At 38.7% G+C, this 21698-nt stretch overlaps 1 protein-coding gene across 4 annotated transcripts; it reads left to right on the top strand.

Annotated features, from left to right (window-relative positions):
* Positions 1-2004: 2004 nt before the first annotated feature.
* Positions 2005-21513, top strand: Spt20 (transcription factor Spt20 homolog; the record flags this gene model as incomplete). Of its 4 annotated transcripts, none has more annotated exon segments than XM_072304066.1 (13): positions 2005-2322; positions 5081-5210; positions 5775-5930; positions 7041-7418; positions 9026-9385; positions 12005-12288; positions 12900-13098; positions 14406-14789; positions 16262-16675; positions 17409-17502; positions 18202-19101; positions 20337-20548; positions 21430-21513. In XM_072304066.1, coding segments are annotated over 12 exon segments (3501 nt in total), but the record flags the coding sequence as incomplete, so codon positions are not given.
* Between the last annotated feature and the right edge of the window lie 185 nt (positions 21514-21698).

Raw genomic sequence — 21698 nt, 5'->3', positions numbered from 1 at the left:
GCACAGGAAAACCGAAAAACAACGCGGGGACGCTACTACAATAATTAACTTTCATCGCCTTGCTAAGGCGCAGGGATACAACTATTTGAACTCTCCGGAACGCGTGAGGTATCACGCTTCAATTGAAGGCGTTTTCGAATCTTCTGTATTTACATGACGAGATTTTCCAAATTGTTTTGCTTTATACTGTCGATTTGATATCCTTTTATTATTTGATTAAATTAGTCCTACTGCTTAATCGTTAATTATTCTGCAAAAACTATCCATTTGCGAAATACAACCCTGTTTTTAGCGCCCTTAAACTACGGCCTTAACGGTCAAAACTGCAGTATTGGCGGACTGGTAGTCGAAAAGTTAGGAGGAGACCTAAATGTAAGGGCCCCTCCTGTCGTTCGGGGGCCCCTCTAAGAAGGTCCGGGGGCCCTCCCCCGGTAAATTTTGAAAATTTCACACTTTTTAAACACGTAGGCATTATTGGAGTTGGATTCTACAGTACTTGAACTTCAAAATAACCCATTCTCAGGATTCATCGGGGGTCCCTTCATCACAAATGCTTTTGGCGACCGTCCATGTCTCTTAGATATAAATTTTCAAGGATTTCGGGGCCTTTTAGTGATCGAAAAGGATAAGAAAATTACAACATTACGGGAAAAAAACGATGACTCGAAAAAAATTCGCCGCGGGGGCCCCTTCGGGACCTTCCGCGGCAAATTGTTAGGGGGCGATCGCCTCCCCGCCCCCATGGCCAGTCCGCCCCTGTATTTAACACTAATCACTTCTTTAGCAAAACGTTTGATTCTTGTCCATGCTGTCAGGCTGCCAAAGTGACCGTCAGGCTGACCGTAACCTTTTAGACGTTAAAATATTAGACTCAAAAAGGTACTCTCCCACGACTCAAATCTAGGTATAAAGTAAATAAAAAAAGTTCGGTCGTATAACCGTAAGTACGGTGATGGTTCCTTATCGGCCGTACCTACTTACCTACAGTGCACATGACCAAACTTTTTGTTTGCGCAAAAGACAGTCCCCGGATAATTCAAAAAGGAGGAATCGAAGGAGAACTGAAACCATTTTATTTTCAGGAAACCCTTTTTGGGTATTTTTAAGGGAAATTTAAGAGGTGTAAAATGTAGGAAACACTTTTTTAAAAAAAAAAAAAAAATGCACATATTATCACCAATAGTTTTTCAATGCTAGGAACTTTTAAAAGAATTAAAAAAAAAAAAAAAAAAAAAAAAAAAAAAAAAACGCCTGAAAAAGTACCCTTAAAGTAAATTTTAAGACTTTCTTGTTGTCACCAAGCGGAAAATTTAATTTAAGTTAAACAAAGATTTCCTAATACGAGCATTTTAACATTTTTTAAGGGTTTCTGAAAATTGATTTTAAAAAAACTCATCTTATCTATCATGAAATCATCCTTTTTTTTCATAGGTAGTACCTAAGTATTTAAGTTCTATACAGTTACATAAGTTACTCTCATTCTCTACAAAAAACCTCCAAAAAAAATTCGAGCAAATATTGAGAGGGGGCGGGGGGGTTGACCCTCAGGTGAAACTCAGGAAAATCTTGACTCATGAGATTAGTGACCTTTCGCTAACACTTGCCGCAGGTGGGCACCCCCTCCTCCCTCGGTCCATGACCGTGAGTATATCCTTGTCTCTTGCATCTCCTTGCATCCCCCAACAACCCCTCTCCTCATGTAATGGTACAACTTTTGGCGAAGTGCGCCTTGAATGCTGCAAGCTGCAGATCATGGTGTATGATCCCTACATATTATTGAAAAGACCGGTATTTTGTGGTAATCATCGCAACAGCTGCTTCTATTGCCAACTTTGCAACTGAGAGTACCCTGCACTCGCAAATTTTATCTGGCTCTCACCTTGTTTCCGATCTTTAAAATTGTACTCAAACGCTTAAATCACGTTCTAAATATTTTGAAAACATATTTTTCAAAAGTGGACACGCGATTGAGTCACTTTTAACCAATTTGAAGTTCTCACGATCAGGGACTTTTTGCACCTACATAATGACAATTTACTACTCGCATGGACACGATTGTTCATCTTGTACAGGTTGCTTGTACTTGTAAGTGATTTGTTTTGTAAACTAAATGGATTGATACGACTATTTCACGTGCTAAAATTCTTCATCTTTTTGTATATGTGTTGTTTTATTTCCTCCCGTGTTCGTCAAAAGTTTAGCTACTCTTCTTGTCCGTCATCCGCGATTGTGTTTCCTTATAACCGAGGATTAATGTTTCAAAACATACGAAAATGATCTCGTAGTCCGGTATGGTCCTATGGCTGTCTGCTCCTATGAAAGGTAAGTTAATTCTTCTCTTGCTCCTTACTATCTGCCTCAAGTAGAGGATCGTCTTTGCAGCAATGCCTCTGTAAACTCACCATCCTTCAAAATAGCTTGAGCAGTCTTATTTCAAAGGTGAATGCCCACCTCAGTTGCTGTGTTTTTCAATGAAGGTTAGGTCCATTCCATTTGTCAAGACCTACTTAAAATTAACCTAATTTTTAATTTGATTTGATCATATCAATATTCTTTGAAGTTGTGATCCATCAGTTTGATTGCCCAGGGAATTCACATTTTTATCAATCATGATAAATCGAGGACCACCATTTTGGGTCTTTGAAATTAGTCATCAATTATCGGTCAAGGGGATTCGACATTGAACTGATGTTTGTGTCTAGTCAGTTTCTGAATGCCATGATGTAGGATTAAAATGACAGATTTCTTCTCCGTAAACAACCCTTTAGCGTCATACGTAGCAGGTGAGTTTCATCCTGATTCTGATAGTTCCTTCAGCTGATTGTCACCCTGAGAACTGACTGTCCTTTGAATTGAGTTACCCTCAGATTTCAAATCACAGCAGAAGTTTCTCTTATAGGTAATTGAAATTACACCCCCCTCCCTTATCACTGACAGTAAACCAATATCACCCTCATCACTAGTGACTGTGCATGTTTGTCTCTGCGGACAGCTTGAGCCTTATCAGTTTTTTGTGCGACTTGCATTTAGGGCCGCTAAGGAGAGATTTTAAGTTTTATCCTCATCCATCCCACTTAGCTTTGATACAAATCTCTTTTGCTGCTCCAACTATTTTCCTTTGGATTTTTTCATTTCTGGGTCCTGATGTGGTTCCTGTAAAGTAGTTAACACTGTTTAGTAAGCACGTCAGGGTGCTATCTAAAAATGACTAAGAAGTTGGAACTTAATAAAATATTTCTATGGAAAATAGATGTGTGCTGTTCATCCTTACAGCATGTCGGTCTCAAGTGTTTCTCTAAGTATACACTCAAAGACCTGGTAACTAATTTCGATGATGTTATTCCTCGTTCTAAAACTCGAAGAAGCCATGGACTCCTAACAAACCTTAAACATTACGCTTCACCTCTGACTGTGGCGGTCTTCTTGTACAATGATGTGTAATATATCGTCCTCCAAAGACTAAGGCAGATCAGTATCCATCATTTCCAGTACAAATTTTGCTACCAGAAATGAAATGAAGTCTCATGCTGGAAAATCAATAGTGAGATGAAGCTTAATTCTAAGCATGATCAATGAAATCAATCCAAGCAAGAATCTGAGTCTTTCTTTGCAGAGGGAAATTCATAAGCATCACTAGACGACTAGAATGTCTGATTGAACTCGCTCAAACATCAGCTCAGATTTCTCATTCTGATATTATTACCTTGAAACAAGTCTATCCTGAAATTTGAATTTCAGTCGTATAAAAAGGGTTTGGGCTTTCACTGTAAGTACATCCACTGTTTTGTTCCAGTGTTTCGTACAGGTGATTTAAGTTTATCCATTGAAATCTTCATTTTTACTACACTGTGGAACTGCTAAGTTGTCTATCGTAGGTAGAGGATCCGTTTTCAGGAAATCAGATTCAAAGCAGGTGATTTTAAGTACTTCTGAAAACATAATCAAGTTTGATGACGAGTTCAAATTTAGGATGTGTGCAAAACATGCTGGAATGTGGAGGTACTCTGTATTAATGTGTCCAAGTCCTTGAGGAATACTCGCACAGTTTTGGAGGCGCGCCAAAAAGCCATGTTTCTTTCGACTGATCCAGGCTGGCATAAATTTCTTGCTGAACATGTTACGCAATCCTTGCTATCATTCAGTATGAAGTTTCTCAGTGCTATCAATCTTTCTTTCTATTAAGGTCCTCTTCCACTTTTCGCATTGCTATTTTACTACATGCTTCATGCTATTTTACTTGTTTCTCCAGAGGGTATCCAAAGCATGTGCAAATGCTTTACATCAAGAGCATGTCGGTATATCAATACTGAAATTGCAGAAATGCATTTCTTGATTTTCAGCTTAGCAGTCTCCTTTTTTTACTTTATTTTACTACTCAACACCATTCCTTGGAAACCTTGTTGATATTTATTCTCCCTGTGAGGAATATTCTGTGAAACTTTCAAGCCATGATTTTGATTCACTCTACCGAAAAAAATTTAAGTAAGAAAGGAACTTTTGAAACTTTGCTATTAAGATACGCATTTTTGCAGTTTCACCGTTGATATATGTTCATAGTGAGAAAGTTTATTATGTTCCCTCTTCTGATTTATGAGTGAAAATATATTTCTCATTATGAATATTTTTGAGACAGACATCTTTTTAGTCAGATGTCACAGTATACAATTGGAAATTACCAAACAGAATGAAACTATATTTTGCACCAAGTATTCATGCTTAAAAGAACATATCCTCTTAAGGAAACCATTGGCCTTCATGTCAGTCAGAAATAGTAGTTTCTTATAACAAAACATAGCTCAAAGAATCTATTTATGAATCACGAAACTGTCAGGGGAAAATTTTTAAGTCACCTTTAGTTGCTTTCTAGAATGGGTTTGATATTTTGAATAACAAACTTTGCCTGAAAACTAATTTAAATCATGTCTTTTCAACTATGTGGCATATTTTCAATTATCAGGGACTTTAACCAAAATTTTACCTGGGAAATTCATGTTCTAGATTCTGTGGCAACCCTGAAATTTTACTACCCATCTTTCTGATAAATCAGTTGTGTTTTAATTTTTCTAATTTTACTTTTCAGGAAAAGAAATTCTTGGAAGTGTGGAAACTCTTCAGCCAAATGAATCTTGATACTTTTTTGTTGGCTGAATGTACATGATAGTGTTATCATTATCATGCAAAGCCAGGAGGCTGCTTTTAAGGGGGCGGAGGTGAGAATTGGAAGTTTTTTCTTCTTTTAATCTACAAGTTCTTACTAGGCTAGAGACTGTGAGATAGCTAAATATAAGAGCCAACAAGTAAGTAGACATCATGCCAAAACGTTCTTACTGGACCAGACATAACAACATACTGAGTGCCAAAATCATGGTGAAAATCTCCAAGAAAAAAATAAATTACGTACTTCAGTTTACAATTCTCCAGTACGTGCCACATGGGCTAAAAGTGCCTTTCAAAAACGCAAATTTTGCATAATTTTTCTTCAGTCTTAAGCCCTTTTCACTGATGGCAGCATTTTTCAATATTGATGAATTCGATCATTCATAATGTCTTTAGTAAGGGTCAGAGCCCTAAGTTGAGTCCAGGGTTTTAAGTATAATGTGTATCGCACGGCTGATTTATCAGCTAATCTGTATCAAAGAGATAAATGAAAATAGAATAAAAATAAAGAGGCAGGAATTTTTAGCTAACTCCGAGCTGGAGCTGACGTAAGGCTGCATCACAGCAGCTTCTCCCAATGAGAAATGTTCGTAACGCCTCAACTCTAAATTTTTCAGGATCTACTCCGCGCTGCTGAGAAAGAGGCTCCAAGTATTGAGAGTTCCTGGCAGGCCCATCAACAGAATGGGAAACCAGCTTTCTTTAACATTTTCGACAAATTAAGGGAGCTCTATGTCGAAGAATCCACCAGAACTCTACAGCAGCCCCTGGAGGTATGGTCTTTTCAATCAATTCCTCTCTTTTTCATGGCTCCGTAATTTTCTATTGCATTCTATCGAGTTATTTATTTATTTTCTTTGTTCAAACCGTTTTAATCTGAAGGGTCATACTAAGACTTTGAACTAATCATTTTTTTTCCTGCCCTGCACTGCTCAGCCTTTACAACTTAATTCCTCTTAAACATGTATTTACTTCCATCTTGTATGGGTGCAGGCCACTTTTTTAGTGTCTTCTACACAAAATGTCTCAAACCCATTGATGTCGATGAATCTTATTATTATATTCTGCTTAATGCGGTCCATTTCATCCAAAAAAATCCATGACTTGTTGAGGTGAGAGTCAGGATTTCAAAAAACTGAGTATTGCTTGATGTCCTGATGAACCAACTGAATATTTATCCGAGTATGATTACCTCTAGGACTGTTGCATCATGTATTCCAAAAAAGTTACTTCTATAAGAGTGTTGGTAGGATTGAAAAAGGATCTTATTAATTTCCCTTGATATGTACACAAAAATACTGTATGAAATCCTTTATTAATATAATGCCTCTAAAATGATAAATTTACCATGGAATTGTCTGAGAAATATTCCTAATTGAGCCCTCAGATGTATTCCTTGTATCAGGATAGCCACTCTTCATTTCATTGGATTAAAGTTTAAAATCAAGTCTTACTATTGCTCTCGTGTAGAATCATCTGTTTGCCTGCTAGATGACCAGGTAAATAACGAAAGGATAAGGCTTTGTCCACAAAAGCGCGATTCGTGGAACTTGGAGCAACATTGTTCCCGAAACTCGTTAAAACTCAGCCATAATTATAACTTACTCTACAAAGCCCCAGATCATTGAACTAATTCATTCAAAAGTTCCCTGAACTGTACTCTTGAGGACAAAGCCTAATAAAAGTTCAACTTAGATCATTTCGTCCCAACTTAATTAACTTAACCATCTCATTTTTTTTAAATTTTAATCTACCTAAAGGTGTATTTTGAAGTATAAATAAGAAAGAGAATAAAGTATGAGTAATTCTATATTCTATAAAATACTAAACAATTAAATGAAGTAGCTGTCGTCAAAGAGTTCTCTTGTATGAATAACGTACAGTTTTTTCAGAATTTGCGGCCGTGTTCCCATCTACTGGAGAAGCTGATCCAACGGGAGAAGCTGAACACCTTGGTGGTGAACCTCTACCCAGGCACTAAGGGTTACTCCCTTCAGATCAAGATGCAAGAGGGTGACGAGGAAACGCAAAACGAAACTGTACGGTGGCCGTATTCCAATGATGAGCTCCTTTCGTACATTGACAACGAGGAGCTGCCTCCATTCCTCGCTGATCTTTTGGATCATGCTCAACCACGCCTCTATTACAGTGGCTGCATCATCGCGGAAGTCCGTGACTACCGTCAGTACCACCCGACAGCGCAGCACTCGCAACTCGTTCTCTGTGATATTCACCATGTTCTGCTCAAGCCTTCCAATCAGGTTCGTCTGCGTTCATTCGATGTACGGATTGATAGTTAAAACAGGGACGAGTTCTGTAGGACGCTGGTCTGTTGTGAGCGGGTGATTGCAGCGCATTCTCGCGTAGGACCCTAGTCAACTCAGAGGACCCTTCCCCCCAAACCTCGACTCATCCATCGCCCGCTCCAAAAGTGAGGTTAAGCCGAAGATTGAAAAATAACATAAGGCGGCTGAATTCTTGAAAAATAAGTATATTTTTGGCGTTTTTCGACCCCTTATGTCAAAGAAGGGCCCGACGCACATACATGTACGGTGAAAAATTCGATTTTTTGCAGTTATACGCGATCCTACGGATTTTAATGAAGTCCAACAACTGATAACAGCAGTGAGTTGCGAGGGTCCTACGCGAGATAGCAGCACTAGTACCTGCTCACGAATTTTTACATTGGCTCTTACGGGAGTCCAGGGTCCTATAGAACTGGTCCCTGATTAAAACTCGGTGTCCACTACCACTCCCACAATATCTATATTTTTATTTTCTACCAGGGTGTGAAAATTTGCTGAAGAGCTTTTTGCTTAAAACCCCAGCAGAATCCTGAGTTGTATGTCTTTTTCCACCTATGTCGCTATAAAGTAACATGCCTCAGCAAGCAGAAATTGTTTTGCAGCACTGTCAAGATTTCTCACAACTTAAATACAGAATCCTCTTTGGATATTGCAGTGGTGCTGGCAGCAAATTTTTATGGTGTTCATAACGTGGATCTTGACTACTGGAAAAAGATATCTAAGACTCGTCGAATGCACCTATTCTATAGAACGTTGTATCAGGACAAAATTCATTACTATTGGCTGCATCATTGAAGAAAGTTTCTATAGCAACTTTTCCTTCATGCTACCTAGCCATGTGACAAAACATGGTAAATATAGTAGGAGACTTATAAGTAAAAAATATATAATGGACCACTAGACAAGGTACGAATTTCAGCATTCTGATACATGTTTCCCAACCAAAATTTCACGTAGAAAACGGTTTGCACAACAAAAATTACCGATATCAACTCCTTACGAAGATATTTATTGATTCTTGATGTGTGAATTCAACCACCCGCTCATGAAAACTCAATGCTCTGCGTGATTCACATCGAGCGTTAAACGTTATCATGACAGTCTCTTGCGATATAAAAATCCGGCAACCTCAATCTTGACGCTTTGGCTCAGCTATAGCAAATTTCTTATAGTTTGAACAACACATGATGGGAAATGAACATTGCTGGATTGAGAGGCTTGTTGAAACCGTTGTAATGCGCGATTTGACTCACGTAGAGCTTCGAGTTTCTTGTGAGTGGGCACTCGGGCAGTTCAGAATCCGCGTAACCAATGTGAAATAAAAAGGTTAAAATCTTCGTTAGGAGTTGGTTTCAGTAATTTTTGTTGTGCGAAGCGTGTTCTACATGAAATTCTGGTTAAGAAGCATGTATCAGATTGCTTAAATTCGTACCTTGCCTAGTGGTCCATTGTAAAATTAAACTCTTAGTATTGAAAATAATTTTGTTATCTCTCAGTATTTCGCATTCCTTCCTGTTTTGGCTCTAATTTAATTTTATTTTATTGTTTTTTATTTTCTACAGAGTATCCTCAATGACGTAGATGCTATAGTATCATCTTTTGCGGATGAGGAGATTGAATGGAGCTTGGAGGACAAACTAGCCCTTGAAGGTGCTCTAATCTTAGCCAAGACTGGACCCCTCTGCCTTGACCCCTCCCCTGCCGTTGGGCTAATGCGTCATAACCTTCATAACAGTAAACATGTGCTCAACACGCCTAGTTTAAGACAGCGAGCTAAGAAATACTCTCAAACAGCCATCAACAGGAAGAGGAAATTAGACCAGCTCACCAAACGACCGGAGACCGTTGATAAATTAGCTGATTTTATCGCATCGCATAAACGGAAATCGTCTCTTGATAGGAGTGCCAAGAAACCCAAGAAGGTGAGTCTTCTGTCTTGAACAAAGGCTGTCTCAAAAGGACCAAGACTTTTGTTGTAACTTTTGAATTAAGGCAGCTAGTGAGTTGATCTTCGTTGCATCGGAAAGGACAACTCATTTTCTATCGAATGACGCCAAGTCCTCATTATTAGCTCAAAAAAGTTTGAGTTGTCTCACGATGTAGCGAGACTTGCACACTTAGTTTTCCTCTTTGGACTTTCATTAGCGAGTGCTTGTAGTTTTGGTGTACTCACTGATGGCCACTCAAATGTAATTCTGTGTTTGAGTATGAAAAAGAACGTTTTTTGATGCAGTACCAAAGCTTAAAATTGAATTTGGGTGGCAATCAGTGAGCACACAGAAACCACCACTCCTGGGAGGGTTCAAAAAATTTGGAAGATTTTTCAAGGCGAATCTGGAATTCCCCCATGAAATAGAGGACAGGCATCTCTGACAATTGAAAAGTGTATGACTATTTTCTTTTACTTCATGAACTCCCGCATTTATTATTTCAAATCAACCTACATTTTCACCTTTTATTTCATCAGTTTTGTATCTATAGATTACCTTGGTTTTCAGCAGCTATCGCTTTTAAAGATAACTTACTAGTCAAAGTGTTTCTGACAGAACAGGATTCCCAATCTTGTCAGTACTATGACATACCTTTAATGAAATTCCAGAGGAATAAATGGATTGCATTTTGCCAAAGGGAACCAAGAGCATTCTAGTGGCGCTAAGATTGTGCAACTATTATTACTTTGCAAGTATAAACTGATCATATAAACAAGTTTTATCTTTATTCCCATTGAACTATTAATGGGCCTGTTGCAAACTTTTGCTAGAGCAAAAATAAGAGTTGTTTCTTGTAGATAATGCCTCAAAAATCACGATGAGCGCATCGGCAAAGTCTGAAATGCACTCATAACTTCACAATCTGCGTAAGAAATTTGCGTTTTTTTAAGCTTCCCGCTTCAAAAACGATACTACGGCATAGGTGAACATTTTGTTAGAGGAGTCGCTCCATCGTCGGCGATATTCATCATGGCCGACTCTTGCACGCAGTTCCGCGCGTAATTCAAGGAGAGTTCAAGGTCAATCAATTCGGGCGTGGAAAATATGAACGTTAACACACCGATTGTTATCTGGTCTAATCCAGTTCAGGTGTTATCTCGTCCCATCAAACGTGTTTTGGCGGATTGGCGTCGGCCATGATGGTTATTGCCGACGATGGAACGACTCCTCTTACAAAATGTTCACCTGTGCCGTAGTATCGTTTTTGAAGCGGGAAGCTCAAAAAACCGCAAATTTCTTACGCAGATTGTGAAGTTATGAGTGCATTTCAGAGTTTGCCGATGCGCTGATCGTGATTTTTGAGGCATTATCTATAAGAAACAACTCTTAGTTTTGCTCTAGCAAAAGTTTGCAACAGGCCCATTCAAGACAAAAATTACCTTTTTAAGTTTCAGTTTTGTATGATTTCAATGATGTTATTACCAAAAATGTAAGTTGCACAATCTTCACAACATTGGAATGCTCTTGGTTCCTTTTTGCAAAATGGGATCCAAATGATGTCTCTCTCTGCAAGGTCATGTTTTCAAACTATAAATATTTCATATTTTTATAAGCTCAATGGCACCCACTTTTTTAACTCATGTTCTGATAGTACGGAGTAAGTGAAGCTCCTAGGAATTTTTTTAGATTTTATTAAACCCTAAATAGCTAAGAACCCCCTTCTGATAATGCCAAAAATGGAGCCTGTCTGAAAAGATATTTTTGGCAGGCACTATTGATGTAGCTAGGCGGGGAAAACAGCTTTTGTTGGTCAATTGACTGAACTTATGTCTAACTTTTCCGTGCTACGTTAATTCTACTGTCAGCTTTTGATTGGTCGTATTCCGATTAGCTTTTTCTCCCCTCAGGAATAATTTTTTAAATTTTTTAATACGTTTTTTAGTTTTCACAAAATTTTACATTGGTGAAATATACCACAACTCCACACAAATCCTTTGCCCCCAACCCATTGTCATTTTTATAAATCAATGAAAGTTACACATTAAAAGTTCATATTAGCTCTCTCAAGAAAACAGTGGCGTAACTACCATACCTGCCGTCACCGCCGGGCCGGGGGGGGGGGGGGGGGGGGGGGATTTTGGGGGGACTAAACGGGAAAAAGAAGAAGAAAAAGAAAGAAAAGAAAGAAGGAAGAGAGAGAGAGAGGCAGAAACAAATTTTGTTCATGCGAACATTTCATGTAAGTTTCACATTTTTTCATACTCTTTTGGGACTTGAATTTCTTCTTCACTTTTCTTTCTATTCTCATAGCGATACCTTGATTTTCTCCCATTTATTCAGATCTAAATGACTAGAAGGGCAGAGGAATGGGGGCGGGTGCGCCGCTCAAAATTTTTGATTTGAAAGGGCGCAGCCTCAGATCGGCGGGGGCGAAGATTTCTGGCTACGCCACTGCAAGAAAAATGTATAATTGTAGCACTACGATTATTATTTAACCTTCTTTTGGTAGTAATTTTTCCTCTCTTCATGGCTTAGAATTAAGTTAATTTTTTTGTGACCTTTCCACAACTTCCACGTTTTTCTTCAATATTTTGAACGCATTATTTCCAGGAGACTGAGCCGACCCCGCAGGGTGAAGCTCTTACATGCGAGCAAGCTGTTGCGGAGATCATGCGCTTGGCGAAGCTACACGAGCGACCACTTGAAACGAACGACTGCTCGCCCATGTTAGTCGAAGAACATGTTCTAGAAACTGGCCACGATCCAGTCAAAGTCGGTGGACAGTATTACATAAAAATATCAATTTATCAACGACTCTCTAATGGAGAGTTTATCGGCAAGTTATACTTCAACAAAGAGTCAGAAGGCGGCAGGAGTCATGGTTCCTTTTGCAAGTGAGTCTTTCCTCCCAATCCTTTATCAAATAAAGTGCAATCTTTTAAATAAGTCTCTCGTCAACAATTTGAAAATAAAGTCTTCGGCATTTTTACATCTACGAGGCTCTTGCGGTTGCTTTAAGTTCAAGTTTTTGGGGTAAGACTTGCTATTTATCGTGACATGGGATTTTGGAAATTGCCTGTCAAAGATTTCATGAAAGTGAAATGTAGAAAAAGGAAAGTTTTTGCTTGCATGAATCGAGAGAGGCCTTAAGTCTCCTCTAATAATTTAGGGTGGTTTTAAGTTAGAATTTTGGGTCCCACCCATTCTGGGCTCAAACAGTTCTCTGAAATGTGTAGGTTAGATTCCTGCCAAAAAATATAAGTAGAAGAAGAATATAAAAATGCGGCTCTTTTGCATATGTAATAAAAATTATTCAGTGTCCTTTTTCCTACAAGTAATGATTTCTTAAGTCAAATTTGGATCTACTGAAATGACGCAAATTTTGCACAGTTAACCTTATGTTTTTAACTCCTTTATCTAAAGTGTAGTAACTCTTGATACTTGTTCTTCACAGCTACATCTAAAGCTCAATAATTAATTTTTCCCTTTCTTTTTCTCTTTTTAGGTTTAGTTTAAGTTCGAGAGCACAAGTTAATCGGTTAATCCAGCAATTCACAGAAGTTACCACACAAGACGGTAAAGAATGTTTTAGAATTAGTCACATCGTTCCCGGTCATCCTGCAAGGGTCACCTGCACTGCCGCGATGCGGGAACGTGATGCCAAAATTGCTGCTCAACAACAACAGCAACAGGCATTAATTCAGGTAACTGGACAGATTGCTGTGACTTTGAAGCAGCATTGTTCAAAAATTATCCACATAATTTGGAAATTCAAAATTTTATTTCATGAAAAATCTACAAAGTGCTGTTGCAGTCTGTTAAGCTGGACAACAGTTAAATTTCACTCCATTATTTTTAATATATTGATATAATAAGATATCTAATAATTAAACAAAAATCACAAGTACTTTCCAACCTTTTTATTACATTTTGCAATCTTCACACTACATTTTGAGAGAAAAACACATTTTAAGAAACACTACACACTACATTTTGGAGAAAATTGTTTCCGGAACGTCGGTGTTTAAAATGTAGTGTGAAGATTGCCAAATGTAATAAAAAGGTTGGAAAGTACTCGTATTTTTTGTTTAATTATTAATTATTACAACCGTGAACTCTTTACTTATAATAAGATATCTTGAGACAGTGCTTGATTCAGGCAAATTTTTTTAATTTCTTAGAGTGGACAAGTTGGAATGGAAAAAAAAATTAATAGCCTTTCTATCCGTATCGGATGTTGAAGTTTCAGTCCTTTAATTATACCCCCTTAGTGTTAAATTCTTTGAAATCTTTTAATGTTAATTTTCTTGATATTACAACTTACTGAGCTGTTACCTACGATTAGGCTGAAATTTTTTCTATGAACTCTTCAAATGATTTCATTTTACGCCCCCTCCCTTTTCTGTTAATGGGCTTCAGCAACAGTGTTAAAATACGGGGATGTGATGAAATCATCAAAAGAGTCCAGGAGGATTTCAGCCTAATTGGAGGCATCAATTAGGGAAATTCCTTTTATTAACCACAAAATTTCAGTAGCCTTACATGGCTGTGACACCCTTTTTCGATTGATCCGAAGGTAAGTAAATGAAGGTATGCTCTTCCTCTACTCAAGCACTCAAAATTGACAAAATGCTCAGTTGCGTTGGCATTGTTTCAGTCTTGGCAGGAAGTTTGAAACAAAATGCTGATTGGATTCTAATTGGTCTACCGTCTGACCCCCAGTGCCAGTGGTTAGTTTTGTACATTTTGAATGGTCTGTAGTGGGAAAGCCCTCTCCGTTTCACTTACCTTGACCTGAAACCTTCCTTTCATCCTAACTAGGAGAATTCGTCTGGAGGCTCAGATCTCTTTGTTCTCCATCGTGCAAATGTATTTACATGAATATGAATGCTGCCCTTTAAACAATGCTGAATTCCCTCAAAAAAACCTTCTTACCCATTTATTTACTTAGCTAGTCATTAATATTAATTTTGGCTGATTTATTTCCTCATTATTTGCTTCTCTTTAACAGTTGCTGCAACAACAGTCGCAACAGCAACAGAAGCAACAATTACAGCAAGCGCAGCTGCAACAGCAGCAGCAACAACAACAACAACAGCAGCAACAACAACAGCAGCAGCAGCAGCTACAGCAGCTGAAGACTAAAATGCCGTCGGTATCACAGCGGGAGCAAATCCAGCAGTTGGTGCAGCAGCTGTCACCGCAGTCGCTGTCCCAGCCACTAGACGCTCAGCAGCAGCAGCAACAGCAGCTCCAGCAGGCGCAGCTAAAACAACTGGTCACACAGCAACTCCAGTTGAAGCAGCAGAACCTCAACCGACAGATTCAAAAGCAGCTCCAGCAGCAGCAGCAATTTCAGCAACAGCAGCTGCAACAACAACAGATCTCGCAACAGGTATGTTTTGTGCTCCTTGTGTGCTAGCAATAAGTAGTCAGAACTCGAAAATGAGTTGACTCTGAGGTTTTCAAACGAATTCCTATCTGTAAGCAATTGGTGCAGCTTGTTCCAAAATAGTGATCCACTCCACTAAGGCCTCGCTCCGAAACTTAATAAGTTCTGAGTCAAAGCATTGTTGCCCAGTTTTTCCATGTGATGAGATGCTTGGCCCATAAAACTGATTGATATCGTATCTGCTCATTTTTGCCAGCTCTAAAAACAACAATAGCCATTGAGAACAGCAAATGTCAAGATACTTGAAGAGAAAAAATATAAAATGAATTGCAAATATAAAAAAACTTGCATATCTCGCTTTGTAAATCATGATAATCATGCTCATGAATGTCGGCCTCCTATGGTGTAGTGGTTGTAGCCCTAGCTCTATGATAGGGAGGTCCTGAGTTCGATTCCCGGCCAGGCGACCTGAGTTTGATGATCTCAAACAATGGTTGCCTGGGACTGGTTGTTAGGGATGGGACTAAAGCGCAGGATTAGCCCTTGTGAAGTAATAAAAAAAAAATAAAAAAAGAAAATAAAAGGTCACTGTATTTTTCCTAAAAGCAATGACCCTCATTCAGGAGTGCCTTATCAATACTATATTAAAATACTTTTCACCAATGAAAAAACTCCTGAGGGTTAGAATCTCTCTGTAGAAAACAAAGATATTTTCGTTCAACTCAAGGTGAATTTTCTTATTGTTTTGGAGAATCAAATTCATTTGCTTCACGCATGTTTTGAATAATTTTCTAATAGTGTCTGGCTTGTTCTCATTAATATGACTGTGTAAATAGACTACAAGACAAGGTACGAAGTTAAGCATTCTGATACATGTTTCTTATGCAGAATTGCATGTAGAACACAATCTTGCATAGAAAATTACTAAAATCAACTCAGAAGTAAGATATGAATGTTTCTTTTTTACATTGGTTACAGAAAATTCGAATTGTCCTGTCTTAAGTAACGCACTAATCCACGTGAATCCAGTCACGTACTACAACGGTTTCAGCAGGCTTATCAATCAAGCAATGTTCATTCCCCACCCTATTTTGTTCAAACTATACACAACTTGCTGTAGCTGAGCCAAAGTGTCAAGATTGAGATTGTCAGATTTTGATATCGCAGAGACTGTCATGGTAATATTAAGTGCGCTTAGACTCACGTAGACCATTGAGTTTCCTTGATTGGGAGGTTTTAATTCACGCGTCAAGAAACATCAAAGATCTTGGTTTAGAGTTGAAATCAGTAATTTTTGTTGCACAAATCGTGTTCCATATAAAATTTTGGTTAAGAAACATGTTTCAGAATGCTTAACTTTGTACCTCGTTGAATGGTCCATTGTGTCTTGTGCTTTTAGACTTGAATAGAGCTCTATCAGGGATGAAAAACGATATCCGAGGATGAAATAATAAATATTTATTGCATAATTTCAGGTGCAGCTTCAAGGGCAGGTCGCCCCAATGCAGCTGCAGGCTCAGCCTCAGTCTCAGATCCAACTCACCGCTCAACCCTCGCAAATCCAGGTGCAGCAACTCAACTCCCTACAACTCCACTCGCCCTCGTCGTCTCACCACCAGCCAATCATCAACAATCTACCGTCTCCAAGCCAGCTTCCAACTGGCACGCTCCAATACGCCACGACTGCGCAGCCTATCAAGCATGTGGCGCAAAAGCCAGTGTCGTCGGTTGGCAAGCGCATCTCCTCCGTTAATGGAAATTCTCAGAACCCCAACTCTCCGCTAGCAGCATCGCCAGGTCAGATGTTACCATCACCAACAAGTCAGGTGATATCGTCTAGCAACGGAGATATTGCGTCGTCTCCATCGTCCTCCTCCAACTCCTCGCAGGTAAACATCTCATGATATTTTCTCATAATGCACTGCCATTACTCCAAAATTTTATGTAAACTATCAACTCCACTGAGAACCTTCACGGTGTGTATATTTGACCGAATTAGGGTTTTTTTTCTGGATTTAGGATTTTTCTTGTGAAAATTAGACTTTCCCATTTTTATCACTTTTTCACAGTATACACATGACTGATTGATCGAGCTTATAATAGTGGAAACATCAGTGGCTTTTCATCAACTAAATTTTCTATTAAGGGAGAGAGAATGTTTGGAACCGAAATTCCTCATTGGGTTAATCTTGCCTTGGCTATTTTGGGGTTAGTCAGAAAGTTTTGTAAATTCAATAAGGTCCCCCCCCTCCCCCACCATCATCTTTTGTTTTCTCTCGTCGAATTTCGTAGCATATATGAATTGTAAATCCCATGTCCATGTGAGAGGTTTATCCTGTCGAAGAAAGAATTTTAAATTGTTCCAAAAAATAACTTTTTTATCGCTGTACACTTGTGAAAGATAGTAGTTGGAGTTGATCTCTCTATTTTTCCTATTTCCCATCTGTCTGAAGAAGAAGCGTTCCTTTAAGAGCCAAAAAAGTATGCCTAAAGGTTGCCTTATATGCTAGGTTCCCTCATTGGCATCACATTATTGACAAGCTATTTTGACTGAACTTCATCATTGTTTTCATTCTCACGCACTAATCTTTCGATGTCGTTTTCAATTACTCCTGTTTACAGCCTGTCAAATCCCCTGTCATGTTCACAACAAATCGGGCAATCAACGCATTAGCTCTTAGCTTAATGAATTCCGCACAACAGTTCCAAGAAGAAGGTAAGCAAAGTCTTGAAAACGTCAAAAATATCACCAAATATTTTCATCATAATTTTTATTTTAATTTCACTACACAATTCTCTTGAAAAACCGTTTTATATTCACAAAGAGAAAAATTGTTATTGGCACAACCAAGATGGTTTGTCAGGAATCGTAATGAGAAACAGAATACTTTGCAGGGCAAAAATCAGAAGCAGACTTTAAGAGAGCACTTTTAGTGCAGTCAGATCAAAATATGAGACTTTTTATTTTTGCTCGCAAACTTTTTCTTGTATTCCCAAGAGAAAGTTATGAGTGTTATAGATCATTATTGTGGTAACAGAAGGTGTTAATTTGCATTCTAATTCCATGATTTTGGGTATAAACATCAAAGATATAAACTTTGCACAGCTATTTCTCAAAACTATGTTCCTTGAACTGCAATCTTCAAATGGGTCCACAATATAGTATGATTTAGTTAAACCTTCTCGGGCATTCTCTTTGCTAACATAATCTCACAATATTCCTTTACACATTAGCGCCTACTCCTCAATTCACATTCCCTTTCACTAAGGCTTCTTTTGCGATAGACTGATACATTTTTATTGAGATTCTTTTTGTCTGGGTGTTTTGCTAAGTACCTCCGCAACATCTTTTTTGCCTTGATCAAAAAAATTGTGTGAAGAGATGCTAACTTCAATTCGATTTGCATTTCAGCAGCGGCTGCAGCAGCTGCTCAAGCCGCGGCCGCAGCTGCCCAGGCAAACGCAAGTGCCTCTTCAGCCAATGCTCAAACAATCAATGTTCAAAACTTGATTCAAAACAACGCAGGGCAACAGCAGCAGACCGTTGTCACATCGGGCACCAACCACAATAATCACTCGGCAATTTTATCTCTCCTCAATTCAACACCTGCATCCACAAGTCCCAGCGTTGCCAATCCAACCCTGAACAATCTGCTCAAAAACACAGGGCATATCGTTAAAACCTCGCAGTTCAACCCTCAAGTTGTTGCCGGCAAGATGACTCTTACAAACCTCCTCAATTCGAGCTCTGCAGTCACACAGGCCATATCGAGCAGTTCCAACACCCCAGTTCGCGTGTCTCTGGCATCACTAGCCAATCTCAATCAACCGCTAAACCAGTCAATGAGTCAACCTTTGCAAAAAACAAGGATCATATCCGCGCAGCATCTGAATAACGATATTAGTAATATTAGTATTAACAGTTTGAATTCAATAGACGGTATGAGTAATAACAACACACAATTTATCGCGTATGCAGGAAATAATGTGCAATCTCTTCCAACTAGTATCCAGACGATTTCGGGTCTTGGATCCGGGAGTATTCAGACTTTAGCAGGAACGTTGACTCCTGCGCCATCTCTCCAAGCGATCTCGACTGGAACCATTCAAGGCAGCATTCAGGGGATTTCTGGAGTTCAGTCAGTGGGCAGCGTGCAAACAAACCTTAGTTTACCACCCGGTAGTGTCAATGTTGGCACTATCAGGCGGGTCTCTGTGACGTCTGTGAATAGTCAACAAAGTTCCTCCTCTAATCCTAGTGCTTCTACATCAAGTATTGGGCTGTCCATGCCTGGGCTGAAGGCTTTGCTGGCTGGTGAGTAATCCAACAAAGCCTGTTTTTAGATTCTTATGTCCTCATAACAACATAGCTCTTGAAAAATCATGTGTTCGGAATCCTAAAGTAGAGACCCCAGAAATTTGTTCGCGGACTTTCAAAAAGTTGTCTCTAAGAACTTGGACCAAGCTTGGAAGCATCATGAAGTTCCGTTGATTTCGAATATGTAATCGAAAATTTCGGCGTTTGGCGTGAATTCGCCATTTTACACTACGAATTTGCAAATTTCGACGTAATCCGCGCCGTTTGTCGACCAATCGTAGATCTGTGCTTCATTTTGCAGTAAACCACTGGCACTGCCAAACACGTTTTTCAAGTTTGCCCCAAAATCACCTCAAGAATTTGGCAGTTATGTAGAGTAGCGAGAATTTTAGGGTTTTCAGCAAGAATTCGAAAAATGCCGTTAAATTTAACCAAGAATTTGGCTGTTTTCAGCGAGAATTATGGGAATTTAGCCAGAATGTGGGTCATTATAAATCACGAGAAAATGGGGTCTCTACCCTTAAGTGACATACCTTTTTGAGGTGATGAGAGAAATGAATTTGGCGATTGTGTGGAATTTCATTGATGCGGGAAAAGATGTGTTAGCATATGTTTGTTATTTTTTTCATTTGCCAGGCTTCTACATATGTTCACATTCTTTTTACACTCATGAATTCGTTTGTATAATATTTCTCACACTTAAATTCACCAAGAGTACATTGACAAGTATGCACAAGCTTGATAAGGAACCAAAGGTTGTGACTCAAATACTAATAAGTTCATTTTTTACTGGAGATCTTTGATGCAAACATTTGTGGGTAATTCTTCTATTTTACAGGGCAGACATTTCCACAGTAAACTGCCAAAGAATTTTTACCACAATTTTGCCAATTCATGATAACGAGAGAAAATGGCATGGCTACTGGTTTGCCTGCAATGGAGTCCACAATATTTGGAACTCTGTATTCCTTGTGTGGTGTTAGAGATCACCACACATTTGTTCTGAGACAAGTCTATCACTGCACATGTGCATGTCACTTACCTCCACAAAATTTGTATTGCAAGGAAAAAAAGTTTGCATACACTGATTATATTGAAAATCAACTTAGTATCAAAAAAGCAATGATTTTTGTGTCCTTCATTTCTGAGATTTCGGACATTAATAAGTCAAATTCCACTCCCACGGTTCCATTTGTTTTATCTCTAACATCTTAATTTTTGTTGGTTTCCAGGCGCACCAGCAGGAGATAGTCAAATTAATGTAAGCAATACAAATAACTCTCTGCTAGAAAGACTTTCCACGCCTCCATCGTATCCATCGCTCAGTCCTAAACCTAAACCCACTGCCCCTTCTCCTCCTAGTTCTAACAGTAATTTAATGAATCTTAGTATAGCTTCGCTGCAGGATGCTATGAGCACCATTCCTGGCCTTCAAAATGTACAGGTAAGATTTCTTTCTTCAACCTAATTAGAATGGGTCACTCCTTGAACGAATTTTGACGTGCAAATACATTTATCCTAAGGTAAATGACGCGTAGAATACAATGTGCAGATTAAAAACGGGAAAAAGTAACCCAGAAACTGAGAAATACTCAGTTCACAAATCGCAACCTCTCCGCACATTTAAAATGCCCTGGTCTCGCGCCGAACAAATGATGTCATCCGGCATCAATCAAAAGCAAGCACGGGTTTCTATGACTTCCATCAAATGTCTTTCTCCTCCTCGTGTACGAAAGCAATAGGAAAGTAGAAAGAAATCAATACCCTCAGAATTTAGAAATCGAATCTCATTCATGTTATCTGTTCTAAACACGTAATAATTTCACATTGAAACATGCTTTATTTTAACAAACATGAGTGAAAAATGAGAGGAGATATCGATTTGACTGCCACAGTACTTCACTGCCATCATTTTCGTGCTGTTATGATACTTTTGAAATTCCGTTGAGTCTTTGAGCTTTTTAAAAGGGGGCATGTCCAAGATTATGGTTGCAAAAATACCCAATAAATCACGACGTAATCTACTTACCTGGCACTCTCAGAATCGAAAATGAAAAACACAAGGTTTAGTGACCCATTGTGGTGAATTTTCGACTATAACAGTCTGTAGGTTAAATGAATTACGTTACCGGTAGCTGATACAGAAACATGTGGGAAACCTTCAATAGTAGATTCCTGCAGGTTAATTTATCTTTTTTAATCAAAAGGCTGACTTGTGTTCTGTATTGACTTTACAAGGCATAAGTAAAGCTGACGTAGTGTTAAGTACTCTTTTATTTTACAATTTTAGTTTTAATTTTAACACCTAGCTTCTCTCTATTTCAGGTATCAATAGGTGGAATATCTGTACCAATAACTGTATCTCTAAATGTGTCACCTCATATCAATGCCTCTCAGGCAGTCTCAACTGTAAGTTCTTTTATTTTGTATTCATAAAACCCTCTGTGCAGTAATCAATTTTACAATTTTTCCTTTTTAAATCCAAACTTGCTCGCATTGCACTCACTCTAATTTCCGGGCTGTTCCTTCCCGTAGGAGCATTTATGAACACTCGAGTGCACTCAGTTAGAACTTTCATTGGTACGTTGGCATTT

Source organism: Bemisia tabaci, chromosome 9 (assembly GCF_918797505.1).
Source record: "Bemisia tabaci chromosome 9, PGI_BMITA_v3".
NCBI lineage: Eukaryota > Metazoa > Arthropoda > Insecta > Hemiptera > Aleyrodidae > Bemisia > Bemisia tabaci.
Note: the sequence above shows the minus strand (reverse complement) of the source record. Positions and strands in the feature narration are given on the sequence as shown.